The sequence below is a fragment of the Cheilinus undulatus genome, linkage group 18 (assembly GCF_018320785.1).
Source record: "Cheilinus undulatus linkage group 18, ASM1832078v1, whole genome shotgun sequence".
Classification (NCBI taxonomy): Eukaryota; Metazoa; Chordata; class Actinopteri; order Labriformes; family Labridae; genus Cheilinus; species Cheilinus undulatus.
The window spans coordinates 4,364,717-4,387,605 of NC_054882.1; the positions used below are offsets into that span (position 1 = coordinate 4,364,717).

A 22,889-nucleotide genomic window follows, 5' to 3' on the forward strand; every position below is an offset into this window, starting at 1 on the left:
CTCCTTTTTTGTCACTTCTCACCCATTTTTTGCCATTTAATTCCAATTTTGCACCTTCTCACCATTTTTTTGCTGCTTTTTGACCTTTTTAGTCACTTCTCACTATTTCTTACCATATTTTTGCCACTTTTTGACCATTTTTGTCAGCTGTAACTCCTTTTTTAATGTCACTTCTCACCCATTTTTGCCACTTTTCACTCTTTTTTGCCATTTTATTCCAATTTTGCACCTTTTCACCATTTTTTTTGCTGCTTTTGGTCGTTTTAATCACTATTCATTCATTTTTACCATATTTCTGCATCTTTTTGCCCATTTTAGTTACCATCCACTATTTTTTAACCAGATTTTTTATTTAAGCTTTTTTTCCAGTTAAGTCACTTTTCACTATTTTATACCATATTTTAGCAGTTTTTTGACCAATTTAGTCACTTTTCATTAATCTTTACCACATTTTTGCCGCTTTTTGGCAATTTTAGTCGCTTGTTACTATTTTTACCACATTTTTGCAGCTTCTGACTATTTTTTATCATCTATAACTCTATTTTTATATCACTTTCCCCCCATTTTTGCTACTTGTACCCTAGTTTTTGCCTTTTAATGCCTATTTTTTGCCTTTTTACCAATTCTGTTTCCACTTTTTTGCCATTTTAGTCTTTTTTCACTATTTTTAGCCCTTTTTCTGCTGCTTTCTGACCATTTTTGTTATCTTTAACACCTTTTCTGACACTTTTCACACAGTTTTTGCCATTCTATTCCAATTTTGAACCTGAATACCATTTTCTTTCTGCTTTTTGACCATTTATGCCTCTTTTAATCCATTTTTTGCCACTTTTCATCACTTTAGATGTGGCTGTTGCCACATTTAAAGCTATTTTTCAACAGTTTGGCTCTTTTGTTGAGCAGTTTCAGTAACACTGGTCTAAATAATTAGTATACTTATTTTACTGCAGACTTTGATTCAATTATCTCATGCCATGTGTTTCTTCTTATGTCTGTGGTCTCTAACGTCTTTAAAAATGTAGTTTGATTTAAAACAGTCAGACTTACTCTGTGAGCTCGTCTAGCATCCTCTGCTCGTCTTCGATCTCGTGTCTCAGTGGGCTCAGCTGTTTGTGGTGAGCCTCTCTGTGGTTCTCCAGCTGCTCCTCCAGAGTTTTCTGTGCCACACAGACACAAAAACATTCAGCTATTTCACATTTCTGTACCAGAGATTCTCAGTGAAGTGTTTCCTTCTCACCTTTATGTCCCCGTCCCCATGGTGTCTGCTGATGTCCTCCTTCTCCTTCTCCTCACATCTCGTGTCTTTTCTCTGATGAAAAACAAAGAGGAAAATTCCATCAAGTTAACCTGTTTTTATTTGGGCTAAGATGTTTTAATGGTTAATATAAATGTACGAACCATGAGCCTGCAGCTTAGCGAGCTCCTCGGTCAGAGCGTCCTGGCTCTCCTCCAGCTGTCTCTTCTTCTGCTCCATGTTCTGCATGTAGTCTGTCAGAGACTTGATCTTGGCCTGGTGCTGCACAGAGCACACAAAAATGTGCTGTTTGTTTGTGCTGCTCACTTCCTGCCAATGTTTATATAATCCCATTTTTAAATATCTATTTATTTTGTGGTTGACTGTCACTAGGAAGCAACCCGACTTCATCTGTCCACACAAACATTTGTGTGTCAGCCATGTTTGTCTGTTGACACCACCAGGAGGAAGAAAAGGTGTGCATGCATGTGTTTCATTGTCAGTCACACTGCCAACTACTGGCCTGGCATGCATACTACAGCAGTTTCAGGCACATTAGTGGATCTGACTGACATTTAAAAACCAAACCTTAAAAAAAAAAAAAAAAAAAAAAAAAAAGAGAAGAAGACAACAAAAGGGATTCTGTTCTCAGAGGACAGTTTTTGTATAAAAATGGCTGTAGTGATAATTATGCTAAATGTGCTGCTTTTTGACCAAAAAGATAAATCATAATTAGAATCATTTTATTGTCATTGTATCTAAAAACACAATGGCATAAAAATGGCAGACTTCCTGTTTGTTTTACGGCATGGGTCCGGAGGCTTTTTTGTAAAACTTAAAATGATGTATAAGCTCAAGAATTTTCAAAATCCTCGGATAATCCTGCTGCAGGGGCTGAATTTTCAAATCACTGTAGGGAGCGTTACTGAGCCAAAAAGCAACGCCCACCAACAATCATCCTATCAGTCATCTCGTTTTGCTACTGGGTGTTTTTCTGCCAAGTTTCATGGCTTTACAAGTTTTGTAAGCACTAGATAATTCTACTTCATGTTACATGGCGAATGAAAAATTGTAACCGCCACACCATTTTAGGTAAGGACTCTTGACCTTCAAATCTGAGTTATATCAACCTTGAGAGATGTGCCTGGGCTAATTTCAGCAGGATTTGGCCAATCTTGTAATAAATGGAAATTTTTTAGCAAGCATCAGCCACTTTTATCACACGATGAAGCATTTCAATTTAAGGGGCCGCCATGGCCACGCCTTATGACTAATGAGAAAATCCCAAATAACTTTGGACCTAAGACATCTCTTCTTGCTCTACACCAAAGATCAAGTAGTTTGGATGAACACCCTAGGACAAGTTCGTTCAAATACAACCCCTAAAATATGCCTCATTTTACCAAAAATTTCAAAATGGCTGACTACCTGTTTGACTTACAATATGGTTCCAAGAGGATTTTTTTTGCATCCTGACATGACGCATCTGCCCACACATGTTCAAAATCCTGGGTTAAACCTGCTGGGGTGGCTGAATTTTTGAAATGTTGTAGGGGGCGCCATTGAGCCAATAGGCCACGCCCACCTACAACATGAATATCAGTCATCTCAGAATGCCAATGAGATTTTTTTTGTGAATTTTCATTGCTCTTGATGTCTTATAACCATTTGAAAAAACTACTTCCTGTTTCATGGCAAACAAAAAATTGCCATGGCCATGCCCTTTAATGTAGACATTTGATCATTGTATATGTGTAAGGCCAACTCCTTGGGAACAGCCTGAGTGATTTTCAGAATGATTTGTCCAACCATTTAGGTACTGCGATGTGAAATTCAGCAGTAGTGACTTTCTGTTGCCAGAAGGTGGCGTTGTACAATTTTTCAAAGTTTCAAGTATGGATGTGTTCTGGCCTGGACTGCTATCAAGCACATGAAATTTGTCTCAGATATGACAATGTAAACTAGAGTTATGACTGTTTAAACATTTTTGGCAAGACAAAATGGCGACTCTTGACTTTGTCGCCCCGCCGAGGCCACGCCCTCTGACGAAAAGTCTTTTGTTATTTTTCACAAAGCTAAATCCACTTCTTTAGTCCTTCTTGACACAAATTTGAAATGGATATCTTGGATAGTTTTTAAACTGTAGCTTGCACCATAAACCTTGACATTTCCTGTCACCACTAGGTGGTGCTTTGATCTGTAAAAAATATAACCATATGAATGGGTGCATGCCATGACTGTCAATATACCCGAGCAATATGAGTCCAACCGGACAATGCACGGCTGAGTTATAAACTACTTCCTGTTTACCAGAGACATATGCAAATTTGAGGGCTCGCCATGGCCACACCTTCCAACTAATGAGAAAACCCCGAAGAACTTTTCATCATCCATGTCTCATGTAGCTCTGTGCCAAAGTACAAGTCAATCGGATGAAATCCCTCAGAGGAGGTAATCCAGATATGACCCCTGGAAAAGGCCAAAAACAGCTGCTTTTTTGCATATTTATTCAAAATGGCAGATTTCCTGTTGGAGATAGAGTGTAGGCCCAAGAGGCTTTTTTGTAGATCTCCCCAAGTCTCACCTGCACACAAAATTTCATAAACCTATGACAAAGTCAAAGGATGGGGCTTTAACTTTGAAAACTGTTAGGGGGCGCTATTTTTGCAATTCTGAATTTTCATGTTGGAGACCCAAAAAATATCAAAATTTTCACGAGACTGGATGTACATGCAAGGTTTCCTGCAAATTCTAAAATGTTATGGGTCTCAAAATCCAAGCAATGACGGCAAATGCGTAAGTAAAATAATCCTGGCTAATACAATTAGGTCCTCGCACCACTCGGTGCTCGGGCCCTAATAAGTTAAATGTGGCAAATAATGGTCAAACAGCAGCAAAAAGGGGCAAAAGGGGGTAAAAAAGGCTTAAAATGTCAAAAAGTGGGTGAAAAGTGAAAAAACAAAGTTGAAGTTACAAAAAATGAGTTACAGGTGGCAACAAATGGCCAAAATACAGCAACAACATGGCAAAAAACGAAATTAGTGCAAAGCTGACTAAAATGGGCAAAATTGTGGGGAAAATTGTCTAAAACAGCAAAAGTGGCAAGAATGCTGAAAATAGTGGTATTTCATGGCAAAAGATGGCTTAAATGGGCAAAGAGTGGCCCAAAAAAATGGCAAACTAGAAAATCACACGGATAATGAAGACCTTTACCATCAGCCCTATCTGAAACAGATGCACTGACAGTCTCACCCATGGTCTCACTGGACGACTGAAAGTCATGGCAGAGGGTGAATATTCCTCTATTCCTCCGAGCATTGTGAGTATTCTCGCTACAATTCGCTGTCTTTCTCTCTGTTACGTTCCAACTCGTCTTCTCGACCGGGCGTCTGTCTTTCAAACTCTATAAACTCCAAAACTTCCAAAAGAAACACACCAAAATATGCTGCTGGGATTGAAATTACTCATGTCCACCATCTCCTAGTGTAAAGTGGTAAACTAGAAAATCACTTAAAGAAAGCTGACCTCTGCCATTAGCCCTATCTCTCAATAGCAAAGAATCCTTTAAAAATTTCCTGAAACAAGATGGTGATCCGGATCAGTCCCAAAATCTAGCCATTTCCACGACGGAGTATTAGGGCCACATGAAGAGAAAAAAAAAAAGAATTGAAAAAAAGTACATTATGAGAATAAAGTCATAATATTGCTAGAATAAACTCGTAATATTATGAGAAAAAAAATCGTAATTTTACTAGAATAAAATCGTAATATTACGAGAATAAAATATTACAAGAAAGACATTCTGCCACGGCACTGCGGATCTACGGCGGAGTATTGTCCTCATTCTGATAATAATTTGTTGCTGATGTGCCACTTCGTGTGGCCCTAATACTCCGTCGTACATTTCAGACATTTCCTGAAAATTTCATGAAAATCCGTCCATGACTTTTTGAATTATGTTGCTAACAAGCAAACGAACAAACCCAACTGAGGTAAAAAGGGGAAAAATTGCAGGTAGCGAAAAGCAGAGAGGCAAAAACCTGTTGGCAAAAACTGGATAGAAGCAGTGAAAATTGATTAAAAGTGGACCAAAAAAATGCCAGTAAGGGCAATGGAAATATACAGAGAAAAGGTAAAGGTTGAAAATTAAAGCATATGGAGATTCAAACTGATTAATGTGACTTGTCATGGATAATTTATGAGGTCTCTTTTTTAAGGTTTTATGGGGGAATAATATTTCAAAATATTTCAAATTTAGACATAAAAGAGCCACATGTGGTTCAAAAGCCACGTGTTGAGTATCACTGATCCAGCGAAATGGGGGAACCTGAGCTACATTAACAGTGTTTAGATTTAGCTCATTTTGAAATTTATCACAAACATTTTAGAAGAGTGTAATGATTGGGCATAAAAAGAAAGGAAAACATGAGGTGACTGTGGCTGCAACTAAAAGTAATTTTGTCGAAGCACTAAAAATCAGACTATGTCTGAAATAGCAGCCAAAACAGACACTGAAAGTTGATGAAGACACAGTCTGACCTTCATTCTCCTCTGGTCAAGTATGGAGGGTACTTTAGTTGGACTGAAGCTTAGGTGGAGTATTTTGTTGTTTTTAGAGGTCAGATACTGAATAAAGGAGAACTTCAAAGAGCAGAACCGCCTGTTTGTTTGTGTGTGATTGGCTCGTGGCAGGTTCATGGTGTCAGTGTTTGAGCTCACATGGAGGGTGGGAGGGAGGCTGTGACTGACGTGTCTGTGGACCAATAGAGAGCCGGGGATGATTCGCACGTTGGCACAATTGGCTTAAAATAAAGAGCTCTGCGTCTGCTGAGTTGCAGCGATGATTGGTGAAGGATTGTGAAAAAACATCAAGCTGGAGCTGCGTGTTTGATGGCAGTCTGCGGCTCTGAAGGCATACGATGCTGCAGAATGGTGCTAACGCTGTCCTGCGGTGTTTGTGTGCGGGATTAGCCGCTACTTAGCTCCGTCTGTGTGCTGCTGTGGTGCAGACGCAGGGCGCAGCGTCAGGTGGATGCGCCTGCAGTGATCCAGGTCGCCCCTATGGATCGCGTCCATGGATGTCTTCAAAGCCGCTTTGGACAGTAGTTTGAGTCCCAAGGCGTGCGTTTCCTCGTCTGAAGAAGCAGAGGCAGATGTTTTCCGCTGGCCCACACCGGAGGAGGGGAGCGGCGCCGCGCCGGAGCCTCTCCCCGCCGGAGCAGCGGGCTTCTGGACGGCTGTGTTCGACTATGAGGCCACCGCAGAGGACGAGCTCAGCCTGCGGAGGGGGGACCTGGTGGAGGTCCTGTCCAAAGACTCCCTGGTGTCCGGGGACGAGGGATGGTGGACCGGTATGATAGCAGACCGGGTGGGCATCTTTCCATCTAATTATGTGAGCAAAGGGAACGGAGACACTCCGGAGCAGCAGTTCTCAGTGCCTCCTCTGCACCGTGAGTATCCCATTGTGCTTCATTCCTCAGCTAATCAAATCTCTGGGCTTTCCAGGGCCTCCTTTAGTCATTTGAAGGCCCCAGGCAAGGACCATCAGGAGGCCCTTCCCATTTAGGCTGGCTATGGATGACTAACATATCTTCATTGTAAAAAGCTGCTTTTTAACATCATTACTGACCAGTAATGAGTCACACAATTAAGGCAAGTTAGTCAGACCAGGAGACCACATACCCGGCATTTATAGTGACAGTTTCACAGCCGAGAGTCCACAGAGATGAAATCTCACAGAAACGCGTGATCCAACGTGACTAAACAAAGACAAAGGTCATATTTAACTGGCTGTCTTGCTGTATGTCCTTTTGCAGCCAGACACTAAGAAAATAAGGGTAAAATCCTGGTTAAGAAGACATTAAAGTGGTGTTTATGTTCTTTGCCATGTTTGTGAGTTGTAAGGTACCCAACGTCCACTTCCTGGTCTTCTTAATCTCATTGGCTGTTGCAGATTTCCTATCAGAAAGCACAACCTGGAATCTTAAAGATCAAACATGTATACCACTGATCATCAACTGGCGGCCCGGGGGCCATGTCAGGCCCCCCAAAGTTCTCTGTCCAGCCCCCGAAAGATCATTAAATTCAGAAAAGAAGGAATAGAAGATGTTGTGGTTTTAAGAGTATCCTTTGGCTTTTAATGTCTGCAGCTGTTAAATCAATCCCACAAACAATTAATATTGAAATAGCTTTAAAATGACTGAACATCTGATCTGTTTTACAGAAATTTGCAGTCATAATTATTAGATATTAGAAAATAGGGTTAAGGTTGGCTGCAAAAATGACCAGATAAAGTGGTGAAAAGAGGTTAAAATGTGGCAAAAATTGGTTAAAAAGGAAAACGGGGCAAAAAGTGTCATAAATTGTTTACAAATGACAAAAATAGTTTTTAAAAAAGTAATTTAAATGGGTTAAAAGTGGGCAAAAATAGAAGCAAGGTGGCAAGAATGGATAAACGAGTGCCTAAAGGGATAAAACATGCGAGAAAAGTGATTTAAAGGGGTAAAAGAATGGCAAAAATTGGGTTAAGGAAGCAAAGGGGCAAAAAGTATCAAAAATTGGTTAAAAGTGGCAAAAATACAGCAAAAATAGCCTGATAAATTAGTGAAAAGGTGTTCAAGAGTGGCACACAAAGGAAATAATTGGCAGGAAAGTTGTAAAAGGGAGTTAAAGAGTGAACAAAAATTGGGGAAAAGTTGCAACTGTTGTTGAAAAAATGTAGTGAAAAGAGGTTTAAAAGTGGCACAAAGGGGAAAAGTGGTTTAAAGGGGTTAAAAAAAATGGCAAAAATTGAGTTAACGAGGTAAAAAAGGGTTAAAATGAGTAAATACTGGTGTTAAATTACAATTGTTGAGGGCCCATTTTCTGGGATTTTCAGGGCCCCAACCAACTCTGTTGTCAAGCCTGCTGCATGACAGATAATAGGGGATAGATCTCACTGGTAAATGCCTAAAAATATTCCATGTTCTAAAAGATAATACAAATACTAATACAATAGTATGTTAACCAGACCAAAATATTTAAACTTTTTTTTGTTGTTGTTGTTGTTTATGTGAAAGTCCGGCCCCCAGAGTTTCTGTCGAGACTAAAATTGGCCCTTGTGCAAATGTAGTTGATGACCGCTGTTGTATACCCAAAATCAGAAAAACTCTAAATAGTGCTGCACGATTTGGTAATAATGTGTTATTGCATTCACACAATAGCACAAATCATGCTATTGCAATCATGCAACCTGAAGTTTTGACACTCCTGCTTTCAAAATAACTTATTTTTTAAAAGTTGTTGAAATTAGAGGTACTTCTACTAAGTCCAGTAGTGATACTGTTGCAAGCTAAATTTACAGAGTAATTGCAGTCTTTTATGCAATTATGTAATTGCACAGCTTGCAATTGCAATTTGCGATAAGATAAGTTATGCAGCACTAGCTTCAAGAGCAATATTTATGTATTTATGCCACAAACTTGTAACCTGACACGCCAGATGGATTTATTTCACACATCCATCTGGGAAAGCTTCTATAGGAAATGTCTGAGAAAAGGCAGAGGCTTTGAAAAACACTTGGAGTGTGACTGGATGAACATTCTGTCTGTCACATCTCTACGGGCCAATCAGAGCAACAAAACACGTGACGTAGCCGCTATCAAGCTGCACGTGCGCAGCTACCGAGGAATAACATGAAACATGGCGACTATAGACATGTAAGTTCTTGACTTTTGTCGTTTTCGAAAAGAAAACAACTCACTGCTGTTCTTTGTTCTTCCTTTAAAGAAGAAATATCATCAAGTACTGATAAAACTGGCGCTTCAGCAGCATCCACGCTAAGCTCTTCTGCCATAATTGCTGCTGCTTGTTTACGTCACGACTCTGTTGCACCTGAAAGTACTGCTCCTTGTTGCTGATTGGTCCTGTCACTTTGTAACCGGGCCTAAACTGTTCAGATGGGAGCTTTGCAAGATGGATTCACCAGTGAGAAACAAGGAAACTGGCGTATCCATCTGCTTTGCAAGGTTGACAAACTGGAGGATTATTTGAACAAATAATCAATTGCAACAAAACTCAAATTGGGCTACATTCACCTGACAAATCCAGCCAAAACCTACATTTGCCTGGTGTGCAGCTAGCTTTAGCTATAAGCAATCACAGCCAGTGGACAAAATATTTCAAAGCATCTCTTTTCAGGTCATAAAGCCAAACATCTGTAGGACTAAGACTGAGCAGTTAATTGAAATTTAGATCAAATTGTAATATTTCTTTGGGCACATATTGCCTAGCGGATATGTGGGCGGCTAGGCTTTAAGTCTGGCCTTCTGCTCCTTTCCTGCATGCCTCATCCCCATTTCAAACTCTATCCACTGTCTTCCTTTCAATAAAGCCATAAAATGCCCAAAAACATGTCTTTAAACATGCAATATGTCCTACTTCAATTTTCAAATCACAGACGGTGCAATATTTGTTCAACCCAAAAGGTGTGTCAAATGACCAGTTTCGTACATTTTTTGCAGCAGAGATGTAATGCTCTGTACATCATGCAAACATTCAAGTGTCATTTTTTGCAAATGGTTTCCAAAAACTCCTACTGTCTTTGTTTTCTTATTATTTCTTTTAAAATCGAAACAGTTCTGCAGGCTGCACCATAGCTCAGGGCCTTTCTCTGTGCAGTTGCTTGTTCTCCCTGTTCTCTTCAGGTACTCCAGCCTCTTCCCACTGACCAAAAACATGCTTGTTAGGTGAAGTGGTGACTCTAAATTGCCCGTAGATGTGAGTGTGAGCATCTCTACATATGTGTCAGCAAATGACTGGCAACCAAGTTCTTCTACAAAGTGCAATAGTGGCACTTTTGCAAACTTAAAGCCCTTTCTGCAGGTATTGTTCCACCTTTCAAGCAATAGATTAATTGCAGCCTTGAATGCAACTATGTAAATCCACAGATTAATAGTTCAGCAGCAAATCAAAATAAGAATGGCATGAAAATACAACTCTTATTGAATTTGCAGTCCGAGTCAAAATAAACACAATTAGATATTTGTTTCAAATTTGTTAAAACCTCTATATAGGACATACCTAAATCTGAAATATAAATACCCGGCTGTAGAGGAGCATCATAAGTCAAACTCGGCTTATCATAAGATTTCAACATGATCTCAGCCAGGTGGAACTTCTAAATAGAAAAATGCTCATTATTGGTGCAATATCCACTCCTCTGCCACAGATGAGGAACTTATATTTATTGTATGCACTTGTGCAGCACAGAAATCAATCAATTAGTTGTTTTAACATGTCTGTTCATATAAATTGCTTCATATGAAGACAATTTGGGGCTTTTAGAGAGCTTGGATTTTGCTGCTGAGGCCAGAGAACCTCCTAAATGACTTTATTGAACAATCAGAATTCTAATTTGATGCTATTCTATTTTATTCAACCTTGGATGCTCATTACTTTCCAAATGCATATCTTAATTATTCAAAGCTTTTCAAGATGTATACGTCGTATCTGATGGCTTTATTGTGAGGCCCTTTGGAGCACAAGGTCTTAGGTAAATGCCTGCCTCTGCCTCTGGTGCTATCAGTCAGACACAGCACAGGTCCTGCCCTGTGTTCATTCATGCAGCCACAGAAAGCTACTCGAGTGCTGCTGTGTCATGGCAGGCTCACTGTGGTCTCTCCTGCTCCCAGCATCCTCTCAGCTTCAGGACCATTTCTCATCTCACTGCGTGTCGAGCACTCAGCCAGCTGCGGTCAGAGATGCACCCCGCCTCTGAGCTCAGATTACAATACACAATGTGCTGCATCCTCAGCAGAGAGATCTGGGCCTGCAGCTCCCTCATGCACATGCAAATCACTGTTTTATGTTGAATTCAGCTTCATCATGCTCTCTTTAAGGAAATCCACCCACTTTTGATGCACGCAGTTTAATTCAGGATGGTGTGTGCACCAAAAGTGCTCTGCAATAGAGAGAGTAAAAGCTTCTGTAGCTAAATGCAGCCTCAGACAGATGAAGTAAGCAGAATCAAGAGCAGCTACAGTGCACAGAGAATGCAGTCTTCTTATTCGCCCTATTGAGCTCTAGAGCAAAATAACGCTCCTAACTAGTAACAGATCATTTCAAATCACTTTGTTAGCATAACCAGGCTAACAAAGGGAGAATGTTTGGGTGCTGCATGCCGTCTCTTCTGTCTTTGTTGGCATTCATCTCCTCACTCTCAGCAGCAGCTGGCCTACTTTCACACCTGAAATATTCATCAAGGTCAGTCTGCCTGGTAGGCTAGGAATCCACAACATGACAGTTTACAGACACAAAGATCATGTGCGCTTTTCATTTTTCACTCTCAGAGGGTCTTCTTACTCAATCTTTTTTAACATCCCAGCCAGATTTTAGGACAGATGCTCCTCCTGGTGTGATATAAGAAGGGGGAGCTCCAGCAGATCCTGTATTTGGGGCAGCAGGGTGGCTTAGTGGAGCATCCTTAAACTCAATGACCTGGTTTTTAGATCCTTGTTGGAGTTTTTTTCCTCAAACCTTGAAGCCAGACTGGCTCCAGACAGGCTGACCCCGACCTCGGATGTCTTTCAAAGGGTGTGCAGTAATGTAGCCTCTCTATGAAGGCTGTTTTTGTGGCCGTATGAGGTTCGTTTTCTTGTCTTTTTTTGTGCAATCAAAGAGGAGAGGTTTTGCTGCAAATAGAGGCTTTGGCAGATTATCTTATCATATATATATTTATCTGATTGCTGATAAAATTAACTGATTAAAAGGTGCGCTACTTTGGCTGTATCGCAATGAGTGTCCTCCCTTTGGCTCTATTTTCACTCCTCACAGTTTCACCTCATGTCCTACAATACTATCTGATTGGCTGGATGTCACAGTGCCACAGTTTATCACTTCAGGTTTTCCCAATACCGTTTCTAGTCTTGGTGTGCCTTGAGAAAATGTACCAGAAGCAATTACTACAACTATACAATAACCTAAGTCCAGTCAGGACCGCTTTGTCAAGAAACACACTTGATGTGTGGTTTTAAATAGATATCTGTATTAGCAGTTATAAATTTGCACTCACTGCTTTCATGCATATGACTGTTTTGGGATCCCTCTGCGTGTCCATAAACCTACAAGGAAACCATCAAGCAGAAACACTACAAGTTCCAGCGGGGTGCACCCCGCCTCTCACCCAATCACAGCTGGGATAGACTCCAGGGCTCTGTGACCCTGAATGAGATAAGTGAAGTAGAAAATGAATGGATGGATGGATTAATCTCAAAAGCAGTATTTCTGCTATGTGCTATGTCTCTGAACTTTTAGGCTACAGCCTTGAAATACAAAATGTTTAAATTTGCAGGTGAAAGCATTTTAATGTAACCTTACATGCAAAATAGACTGTTTTACATCTCCATTGCATGGGATATATTTCACATTCATCTGGACAACACCCCATGGAAGGTGTTGGGGATTGGCAGAACTTAAAGCAAAATTACCTCATTCTGTATTTCAGACCCAGAGATCCATATCAGCATGCAAAAACAAAATAGAAAAAACATAGAGTCTTTAGACAATGATTAGATGAACCTTCCATCTGTCACACTGATTACAGATCAGTCAAAGAAAAAACACATGACACAGTAGGTGTGCACCGCCACCTTTCAGTGTGGTTCTTCACTCTTCTTTTGATTAAGAAATCTCATCCAGTTATCCAGGCTCTCTTTACCGGCTGCCACTGTTTACAGACTTGCATTTGCATCAGCTAAACCACGCCAGTAGCTACTCTTCGTTCTCTTAACAGGAACAAGTTTATCAGTTTGAAGCTTTTCATGATGGGTCTGCCTGATGACAGAAATTGAAACTTGCCAAATAATTTGCATAGTTATGTTTTATATTCAAAAAGCGGCAAATCACAAATTTATCCTTATTTCACTGGGAATATGATGTTCAATAATTGCAATTTTAGGTGTCTTTTGAATTTCTGATGAAGAGTCAAGCTTAAGTTGGAGCTTCCATTTGCCTCTGCAGAGTTTCCACTTGCTAGATAATAAAAGTAAAAGTACAGAGGCAGGACAAGGCAATGGGCAGGGGGTTTCTGTGATACAGATGTTTAAGCAAGGGCTGACCATGTGGTCTAGTGAATTTTACCTTTAACCTTTGAACTCCAAAATCCAATCAGTTCATTGTCGAGTCAGTGACATTCATGCAAAGTTTAAAGACAATCTCTAAAAGCATTATTATGATATTACATTCAGAAGTAAGCAATGCACATGAATAGCTTGACCTGTGACCTTTGACCTTCAAAACCTATTTTATGAATCCTTGAGTCAGCCTAGACATTTTTTAAAGATTTTTTTGGGGCATTTTCCTGTAATCTGATAGGACAGAGAGAGACAGGGGAAGGCATGCACCAGGGGAATCAAACCCACAACCAGTGCATTGAGGACTGCAGCCCCTGCTTGTTGGTGCCTGCTCTACCCACTGAGCTTTACTGGTGCCCATTAGAGGACATTTACACACAGTTTGATGAATCACTTTAAAGATACCTTGTTCACAAGAATGACCTGGAAAGCAAGGGAAGAGCATAAGATTCAATGACATTGGCCTTTGACCTTTGACCTTAAAAATCCTATGACGTTATACTTAGGTCAGGGTGGACGTTTGTGAAAAGTTTGCTGAAAATTCATCGAAGCATTCTTAAGGTAAAGCATGACCAAGAAAGGTTGGAACAGACGGATGAACAACCTAAAAACATAATAAGACAGAAAATGAGATAAAAACTTATTTCGGGGTGATAAAAATGGGATTTTTTTCCTCCCTAACTCTCCTCTTCGTCTTCCTCTCTCCTCAGTCCTGGAGATTGATTTCTCTGAACTCACCCTGGAGGAAATCATCGGGGTTGGCGGTTTTGGTAAAGTCTATCGCGCCGTGTGGCAGGGCTCCGAGGTGGCAGTGAAGGCAGCACGACGGGACCCCGACGAGGACCCGGAGCAGACCCTGGAGAGCGTCCGTCAGGAGGCCAAACTGTTCGCCATGCTCAACCATCCCAACATCATCGCCCTGCTGGGGGTTTGCCTGCTGGAGCCCAACCTGTGCCTGGTGATGGAGTACGCCCGGGGCGGCCCCCTTAACCGGGCGCTCGCTGGGAAACGCATCCCTCCGTGCACGCTGGTGGACTGGGCCGTGCAGGTCGCCCGCGGTATGCTCTACCTCCACAGCCAGGCCATCGTCCCCATCATCCACCGGGACCTCAAGTCCAGCAACAGTAAGAGCTTCCTTGTGCATGTTTCTAACATCATAAGCACATTTATTTTATAATAAACAGACCATTTATCAGTTTAACTTTGATAGTCCATCAACAAAAGCTGCACGCAGGGGAAGGACATTGAATATTTAGTGATTTATTTGAGGATTTTGTTTAAAAGAAAGCATGCAAATGACAAAAGATGCCCTCTATATCAACAGTTTTCTTGCGCTGGTCATGCAAAAGTCTACATCACCAAGATATTTACTCTACAGCAGGGGTCACCAAGAGCATTCGCACAAGGGCCAGGACATTTTTAGGAAATGCCAGTGAGATCTATCCCTATTATCTATAATGCAGCAGGACACAAGGAGCCTGACAACAGAACTGGCTGGACCCCTAAAAATCCCAGAGAATGGGCCCTCTCATATTATGATTTAGTACTAGTATTAACTCATTTTTGACACTTTTAACCCCTTTTTGCCTCTTCAATCAAATTTTTTTGCAAGGTTTTAACCCCTTTTGAAACCAATTTTCTTGCCTTTTTAATCCCTTTGTGCCAATTTTATCAATTTTTGCCACTTTTCTTCTATTTTTCCACTTTCGAGCCCCTGTTCATTACATTTTTTCAACATTTTTTGCTTTTTTAAAACCAATTTTTGCCACTTTCAACACATTTTAGCTACTTTTTGCCTCTATACCACATTTTTTGCCATTCTTTAACCCATTTAAACCACTTTTCCTGCATGTTATGTCCCCTTTGTGCCACTCTTTTATCCATTTTTCCACTTTTCTTCTGTTTTTTTTTCCATTTTTAACCCCTTTTCATTACTTTTTTTGCACATTTTTGTCTTTTTTAACCAATTTTTGATACTTTTCCCCCCTTTTTTTCTTTTACCAATTTTTGCCACATTTTAACTTCTTTTCACTACGTTTTCCTGCCAATTCTTGTCCCTTTTTTCCACTCCAAAACCCATTTTACCACTTATCACCCATTTTTGCTTATCTCTCACCCCTTTTCACCACTTTATCTGGCCGTTTTAGCAGCACTTCTGCCAACCATAACCCTTTTTTAAAAAAAATCTAATAATTATGACAGTAAATTTCAGCAAAAACAGATAAATGTTAAGTCATTCTAAAGTTATGTCAATATTAGTTGTTTGTGGGATTGATTTAATAGCTGCAGACATTTAACACCAAGGGATACATCTTCTTTTCCTCCTTCTCTGAATCTAACCATCTTCCGGAGGCTGGACAGGAAGCTTTGGGGGGCCTGATATGGCCCTCGGGCCGCCAGTTGGTGATTAGTGGTCTACAGTTTGGAATAAAAACAATATTGCAACAAATCAGCTAAGATTTGGCAATGAAAAAGCTTGTTTGCATGGGCAGTGGTGCTTTTTTAAGCCTCCAGTGTATCCAACTGGGTAGGAGATGAAGGATACTGGGAGGGTTTTCCTTCTCTGTGAGCTAAAATCCATACTATTCTGTAGATAACACCTTCATATCTGCTGTCAAACATACCAGCAGTGTATGCCGAGGCCCTGTAACCCGCTGTGATCATCGCTGATGTTAATCTCCCTTTACAAACGAGAGCAGAAAGCAAAAGGAGTGTGCCTGTATGTTTGTGGAGCAGTTGTAATCTTGCATTTTACCCCGCTGGATCCCCTAAATCCCAAGCCTATTACTGAGGATTTACCCTCTGCTCTGCCCCAGACGTCCTATTGGAGGCTCCCTCTGCACACACAGGCAGCCTGCTCCAGTCATTGGCCCGCTGAGTGGTGATCAGCTCAGGAGCTTCACTTCCTATAGGCTGCTTTAAAAGTGTTTAGTCTGCCAGAGTCGTTTCCACCCCACAGTCTCTGAGGGGAAACCCCACGTCCTCTTCACAGGACGGGACAGGGCAGAGGGACGGGCCACTGTTTGATAAAACCATGCAAAAGTCAAAAACTGACTTTATCTTAAGAGCCTGGACTTTTATTTTTTATTCCATTTTTATCCAGCATGTTGGTCTTTATCTTTGAGAGTTCTTTGTGCATTATACCAGATAAACTAATACTTTTAAGGCAGTGTAGGAGTGTATTCTGCAGAGATTAGCCCCAAGGCAATGTAAGCAACATGACCAAAAACATGTCATATACTCATCCAGACATCGGCAGGTGGCAGTCTGAATGCATCCTCTTCCTGTTTCATTGCCTCACAGGAGAAAATCCCTGTAATTGTTGCCTCTATCACTCATGTAAACTCCAAACTAGGTAAAAACCACAGCCAGGTTCAAACAGGAATCCCCTTTCATAAATCTGCCATGACGTACGTTTTCATGTTCTGTGAGACCTTGTGGAGTCCAAACCGCCTCACTGAGCGACTTCTGTGTAATCATCGGTTTCATAGTCACTCAGGATGTTTTAAAGATGTGGTGAACGGAGACTCCACCCTGTGACGCAGCACTGTGGTGACACTGGGACACTCAGTTGCTAAAAAAATCAAGATTTCTGTCTTGCATTTAGATTTTATTCCCATCAAAGACTCCTAAAGGCAGCGTGAACACTTAAAAGTCTTATTTTTAAACATGACAACTGCAACTTTGGTTGTTCAGTCTGTCTTTGAATCCACCCCTTTGGTCCAGAAAGATTAGCAAACTGCATCCAGCTTCACAATGAAATTTTTCACAGATATTTAAAACAGCTGATTAGTCTAAACATTTGAGAATGAGAAGCACCTTTCATTTTAAAGGACAAACCCCAAACTTTTGAGTTGATTAAGGTTTAAATCTACAACAATTTTTTGACTATAAGGAGTCAAATTTACAAGAAAAAAACCCAAAAATGTTCAGGTTGAAAAGTTGTAAATTAGACTTTTTAAACTTGATATTTAAAGATGATAAAGTCATGAGTTTAAGAGAAACCAGACTGAAAACACACTTAGATCAAAGTCTTCTGGATGTTGTCATTGTGTTGTTTTCTACTGAAGACTCCCAGTCTATGGGAATTTTTCTACAAAGTCCAGATGCTAATGATTGTGGGCTAAAATCACAGCATTTCTTTAGTGATAATTCCCACTGAAAAGTCTAACATGATTAGGCCTTCAGCTGTGGTACTTGTGTGAGGGAAATGGTCTCATCTTATTTGTTTTTCTTCCACACATTTGGCTGTTTTTGATTTAATAATCTCAAAAACTGCTGGTTTAGCCAGCACCTCTTTGTTAGGAAACTTGCACAGTAACAAATATTTTTCCATATTAGTAACTCATTAACACTTACTGCTGTAATTCATATTTGGCGGTGTGGTTGTTCTGGGATCCCCCTGGCCTTCCACGAGGCTACGGGGCAAGCATCAAGCAGGAACCGCACACGTTCCTGCCTTTCCTGTGCACACAAGGAAAGCCTGAGGCAGGGAGAGAAGCGGAAAAAAAGCCCAGAGCAGAGCAGGCGTCAATGACAACAGAATGACACTGATTAAGTCGAAGCAGAATAAAGGAGGAGCTCGGGTGGAGGAGAGTTATGCTGCGTTCGATTCGGAACTTGGAAAGATCCGGGTCAGAAATTCCGACTTGCGAGGTAAATGCGTTTCATTGCATAAGCTCGGAAAACATGGCTGGATGCAGTAAGCTGATGTTTGTTTTGATGTTTTTCGAGGATCAAAAATTACTGTTGGGAAAATATATTAGCTACTTGAGGGAGAAACGTCATATGCTGTAAGAATAACGTGAACACACCAGCGAGGGGAATCCTGCATGCATCATTGAACTTATACGGGCATCAAAGCGAGCTGTGCAGAGGCCTGTACTGTAGTAACACAAACGCTAAATTAGACGACACATAAAAGTAAAAGTTGAGGACAAAGTGACTCTCACGGTGTGCGACGCCATTTTTCTAAGTCATTCAGACCGACTTGGGCTGCTTGGATCCTAACCGAATTCCCAAGTCGGAGTCTCAAGCTCAAGGGCCATTCTATTGTACTTTTCCAATTCGGAGGTGGGATTTATCCGAGTTCCGAGTACAATTGAATGCAGCATTAAAACAGTGTGGCCCCTCCTAGAGCAGCTTAAAAAGGCAGCCAATCATGTGCATGGAATCAATCAGCTGATCTCTGTTATAGGGAAGTGCTTGATTCTGTGGCCTGCCTAAACAAAAACAAAAGAATTTGAGTTTTTTTTTCTCAGAATATGATTACATTTAAATTTGAAAAAATATATATTTTTTGATAAATGTAAGACTTTTAAAAATCCCTAAATTTAGACTTTTTTTCTCATAGATTTATGACATTTTAAACATTGAAAATATTCCCAAAATTCTTGACTTTTTACACTCAATCATTAGTGATTTTTTTCTATTTAATTTATGACTTAAAACTAAAAAAAATGTTTTTTATCAATAAATGTATGACTTTTTAAATACAATTTATTTTTTACCCATGTTTTTGGGAGTTTTACTGATAAATTTATCATGTTTTAACAGGAAAAGTCATTAAATCAAGATTTTCAACTACAACTAGAAATGTTTTTATTTTTTCTTCAAAAATGAACAGATCCTCTTTATTTTCTTTTTACCTAGACTGGCCCTTATACGCTGTTAGAGATGTTCATGGTTTTGAGAGAAATATTCCTTTTGCAAAGCAAATGCTAGGAAGTTTAAGCATGCTAATAAGACAATCAAGGAAAAAGTCAAATTGAATAAAAATGTCTTGTACTTAATCAGCGTGCTATCATTATAATTCTAAGTAAGGTTATTTATTTTTCTTAGTTGTGTTCCGGCAGCGACAACCCTGCTGTGATTGGCTGTCAGTAAACCACAACAGAGGAGATAAAATATCAGCAGATATTTAATATTTTAATCTATAATACAATCTTTTCAGGACCTGAGAGGGTGGCTCAAGTTGTGAAACCAATAGACTTTGTTTAGGTCTCAACATTTCATATTTATCTCTGGTATCATTAAGGACACTGGCATCCAAATCAGTCATTTTCACTTTTTATTCTGCCATCATTTCAGCTGTGTCACTACAGATGACATGACTTTTGTGCAACAGAGTTTTCTTCCTTAATTCATTTCGTAATTCTGGCATCTGTTGTTTTATTAATCTACCGTCCTTAATCTTTACCAACCTCAGCCAAACTCCTCTGTTTCTAATCGAGAATCCAAATCATAAACATTTGACCAATCCTGTTTTATTTCTCAGACTCTCACTAATGAGTTATTTCTGCAGATCAGTTTGCCTACAGCTGTTCTCTGAGGATCTCTGAACTATCTCTGCAGCCTCTTTTTCCCACATCACGCCGTCTTATAGATTTTCTTTTCTAAAGCTCTGTGCATTATGGTGAGTGTACATGTGGAGCACGAGGAGCCTCAGGGGGAAACAGATGCTGGTTTCATATGTTAGAGCTACCTAAGAGTAACACGGACTCACAGTTTCATTTTATAGAAGCGAGAGAAGGAGCTTTCTTTCTTCCTTTTTCTCTTAAAGTGATTCAATAATGTTTGCAGACTCTTTACAGATAGTGAAAGTTTATGTAGTGTTCCTCTATGTTTGCATTTATTAGCAGGGATGGTCAGGAGCTTACAGAAAGTGGGTGGGACTATTTAATGGAGTCCAGGGGTCCTACCAATCCGTAATATTGAACAGAGTACACATCAGCATGTCTTCATGTTTTAATCAGGCAGTAGCATGAGACACATTTTGTAGTTGATGGTGAGGATGGAAAATTACAACTAAATGTGCATCATCAGTGATATTTATTTAATTGTGTAGCGTTTTATTCATCAGCACTTGTAATAGAAGTCTTTAATAAGAAGTCAACAAAAACATGGATGAGTACAGCTTTCTTTAAATAAGTAATGATCATAAATGGATATCAGGATATCACAGTCATGTTGTTGACCAGTTAGGCTTTTAATTTGAAAGCAGTGAATTCCTTTCGAAGCAGACTCTGTTTTTTTTTCCTCTTCTTTGAAATTATTCATACAGTGCATTCAGAAGTATTCAGACCCCCTTCACTTTGTCAGTTTTCTTCTGTTGCAGCCTGATGCTGCAGTAAAAAAAAAAAATCATTTTTATTCTCATTAATCTACACCCACAAACCCATCATGGCAATGTGACAACATAATTTTAGAAACTTTTGGAAATGCATTAAAAATAAAAAACAGAAATATCACATTGACATAAGTATTCAGGTTCTTATATCTCCTGATTTTTACTGGTAAGTTTCTACACCCTGATTGGAGTCCACCTGTGGTAGATTAAACAGATTGGACATGATATGGAAATGCCTGATGATAGAGTGGCAAAAAGGAAGCCTCTCCTCATACTTTTTTTTTTTTTGCCAACTCCAAGCAGGCTTTTCCTGTGTTTTGCACTGATTAGAGTCTCTATTCTATCCACTCTGCCATAATGTGCTTGCTCTGTGCCTGTCTCTGAGCTCTGCAGGCAGTTCCTTTGACCTCATAGCTTGGTTTTTGCTCCTTGTCAGCTGTGAGGCCTTCTATAGAGAGATGTGTGCCTTTCCAAATCATGTCCAATCACTTTAATTTAGCACAGGTGGACTCCAATTAAGGAGTAGAAACTTCTCAGCAAAGATCAGAGAAATGGGAGGAACCTGAGCTAGATTTACAGGGCCTGTCTTTGCAGAGTTTGCATGTTCTCCCTGTGCATACGTGAGTTTTCTGCAGGTACTCCGGCTTCCCCCCACTGCCAAAGACATTCTTATTGGGTTGAATGGTCAGGCTGGGAAAATTTAAAAATGGGAGGGGGTCTGAATACTGTCTGACCGCACTGTTCCTAGGGAGGCAATACTGCAGCAGCAGCCATGCTATGCTACACATCATGCAAACACTTTAGAATAGATTACAAAAATCATTGATTAATTGAACTTAAACTGTGTTTTTTATAGCATAACCAACTTTTTCCACTTCTTAAACAGTCAGAATTAAACACGGACAAAGTGGACAGAGAAAGTGACTCAAATGTCTAAAATAAGTATAAGAACACATTAAAATGATACCCAGATGTGCACAGAGGTGTGATGGCCCTTTAATTCTTAACTTTCTCCTGACACAGTTTCTGTCTGAAGCATTAGAGCCACACACAAACATGCAGCAGATGTAGGGGTTCTCAGTGTGCACCGCAGCCTGCAGACACACCCTCTCCGCTGGGCACAGCCGCAGCAGATGGCCTGGCATCCTGGAGCTGAATGAGTGTGAGAGAGAGAGCATGTGGTTAGGAGGAGCGCTTCTACACTGGTACTTGTTGGGAATGAGTCTATCAGACTCTCAAAGAGGCTATTTCTGTAGTTAAACTGTGGTTTTAGTGTTGTAGAAATATGCAGGGAGATTGTTCTCATTGATCAAAGTTTTTCCTCTTTCTCTGTTTCTCAGTTTCTTTGTTCTCTCTTTTCTCTTTTCTCTCCTTTCATCATCTCCTCCAAACCACCGCTCCCTGTTTTGTTCATCCTTTGTGTCTGTGTGTGTGATTTTTGCGTTAATTTAAAACCTCCTCCCTCCACTGCCCCTCCAAACATTACAATCCTGCTGATGAAACCTTTTATTTTACCACCGACCCACCTGCAAATCTGCACGCATCCCTCCCCATCCTCCAATCAAAACCCCCCCCCGTCATCACCTCCCGTTCCACCTCCAACAAACTCCCACCCCCAGTCCTGATCCTGGAGCGGGTGGAGATGGAAGACCTGAGCAACAAGACGCTGAAGATCACAGACTTTGGACTGGCCCGAGAGTGGCACCGCACCACCAAGATGAGCGCAGCCGGCACCTACGCCTGGATGGCACCTGAGGTCATCCGCTCATCCACATTCTCCAAGGGTAGCGACATTTGGAGGTGGGCAGAGGTGGAGATGGAGGAAGAGGGGGTTTATGCAGCAGACAATCAAATCAGTTTTTCCCACCATGCAGAACAGAAAGTGTAGCTGTTGCAGCGGTTGCCAAAGTAACAAATCACTGGCTGGTACAGCAGGGAAAAGAACAGAACGTTTTGTATCATGAGGGTAAAGACTTGATGTAACTATAAGTACACATTCAGCTCTAGGTTCGTTTACCTCTGCAGCACTGAGTCTGCATACTGCATCTCTTAGTCTGAATAAATACCTACAGAACAAGTAATCAACTTTCTCTAAGTGATAAAGCTGTGATTTGATGTTCCAGCAATGCAAACTCCTTTCTCTTCTGCAGCTTTACAAAATAAAGCTCTGAAACAAACAATAAGGCCTGATGTCAAACCAAAGGTTACAAGATGCTAAACCTTATAATACATGATGTCAGGGAGGTCCCATCAACTCTGAAAACCATCTGAGATGAAGAAGAAGTAAGAATAAATTTATTTTAGTGGTTTGTTGAAGCATTAGAGAACAGTCTACACCTGCATTATGAAGACTCTGTTTACAATGTCTGTTGGCTTTACCTTCTTCCTGCTGTGCGTCTTTTACTCAACTTTGGGT

The 22,889-nt window shown here is 40.4% G+C and overlaps 1 protein-coding gene across 1 annotated transcript in view; it reads left to right on the top strand.

Moving 5' to 3' along the window:
- Nucleotides 1-6,147: 6,147 nt before the first annotated feature.
- map3k9 (mitogen-activated protein kinase kinase kinase 9) overlaps nucleotides 6,148-22,889 on the top strand; it is a 29,222-nt gene continuing 12,480 nt past the window's right edge. Inside the window, exons 1-3 of the mRNA XM_041811838.1 lie at nucleotides 6,148-6,684; nucleotides 14,055-14,468; nucleotides 22,093-22,273. Coding sequence (XP_041667772.1) covers nucleotides 6,309-6,684; nucleotides 14,055-14,468; nucleotides 22,093-22,273 — 971 coding nt within the window. The 5' untranslated portion in view covers nucleotides 6,148-6,308. The remainder of the gene's footprint in view (nucleotides 6,685-14,054; nucleotides 14,469-22,092; nucleotides 22,274-22,889) is intronic.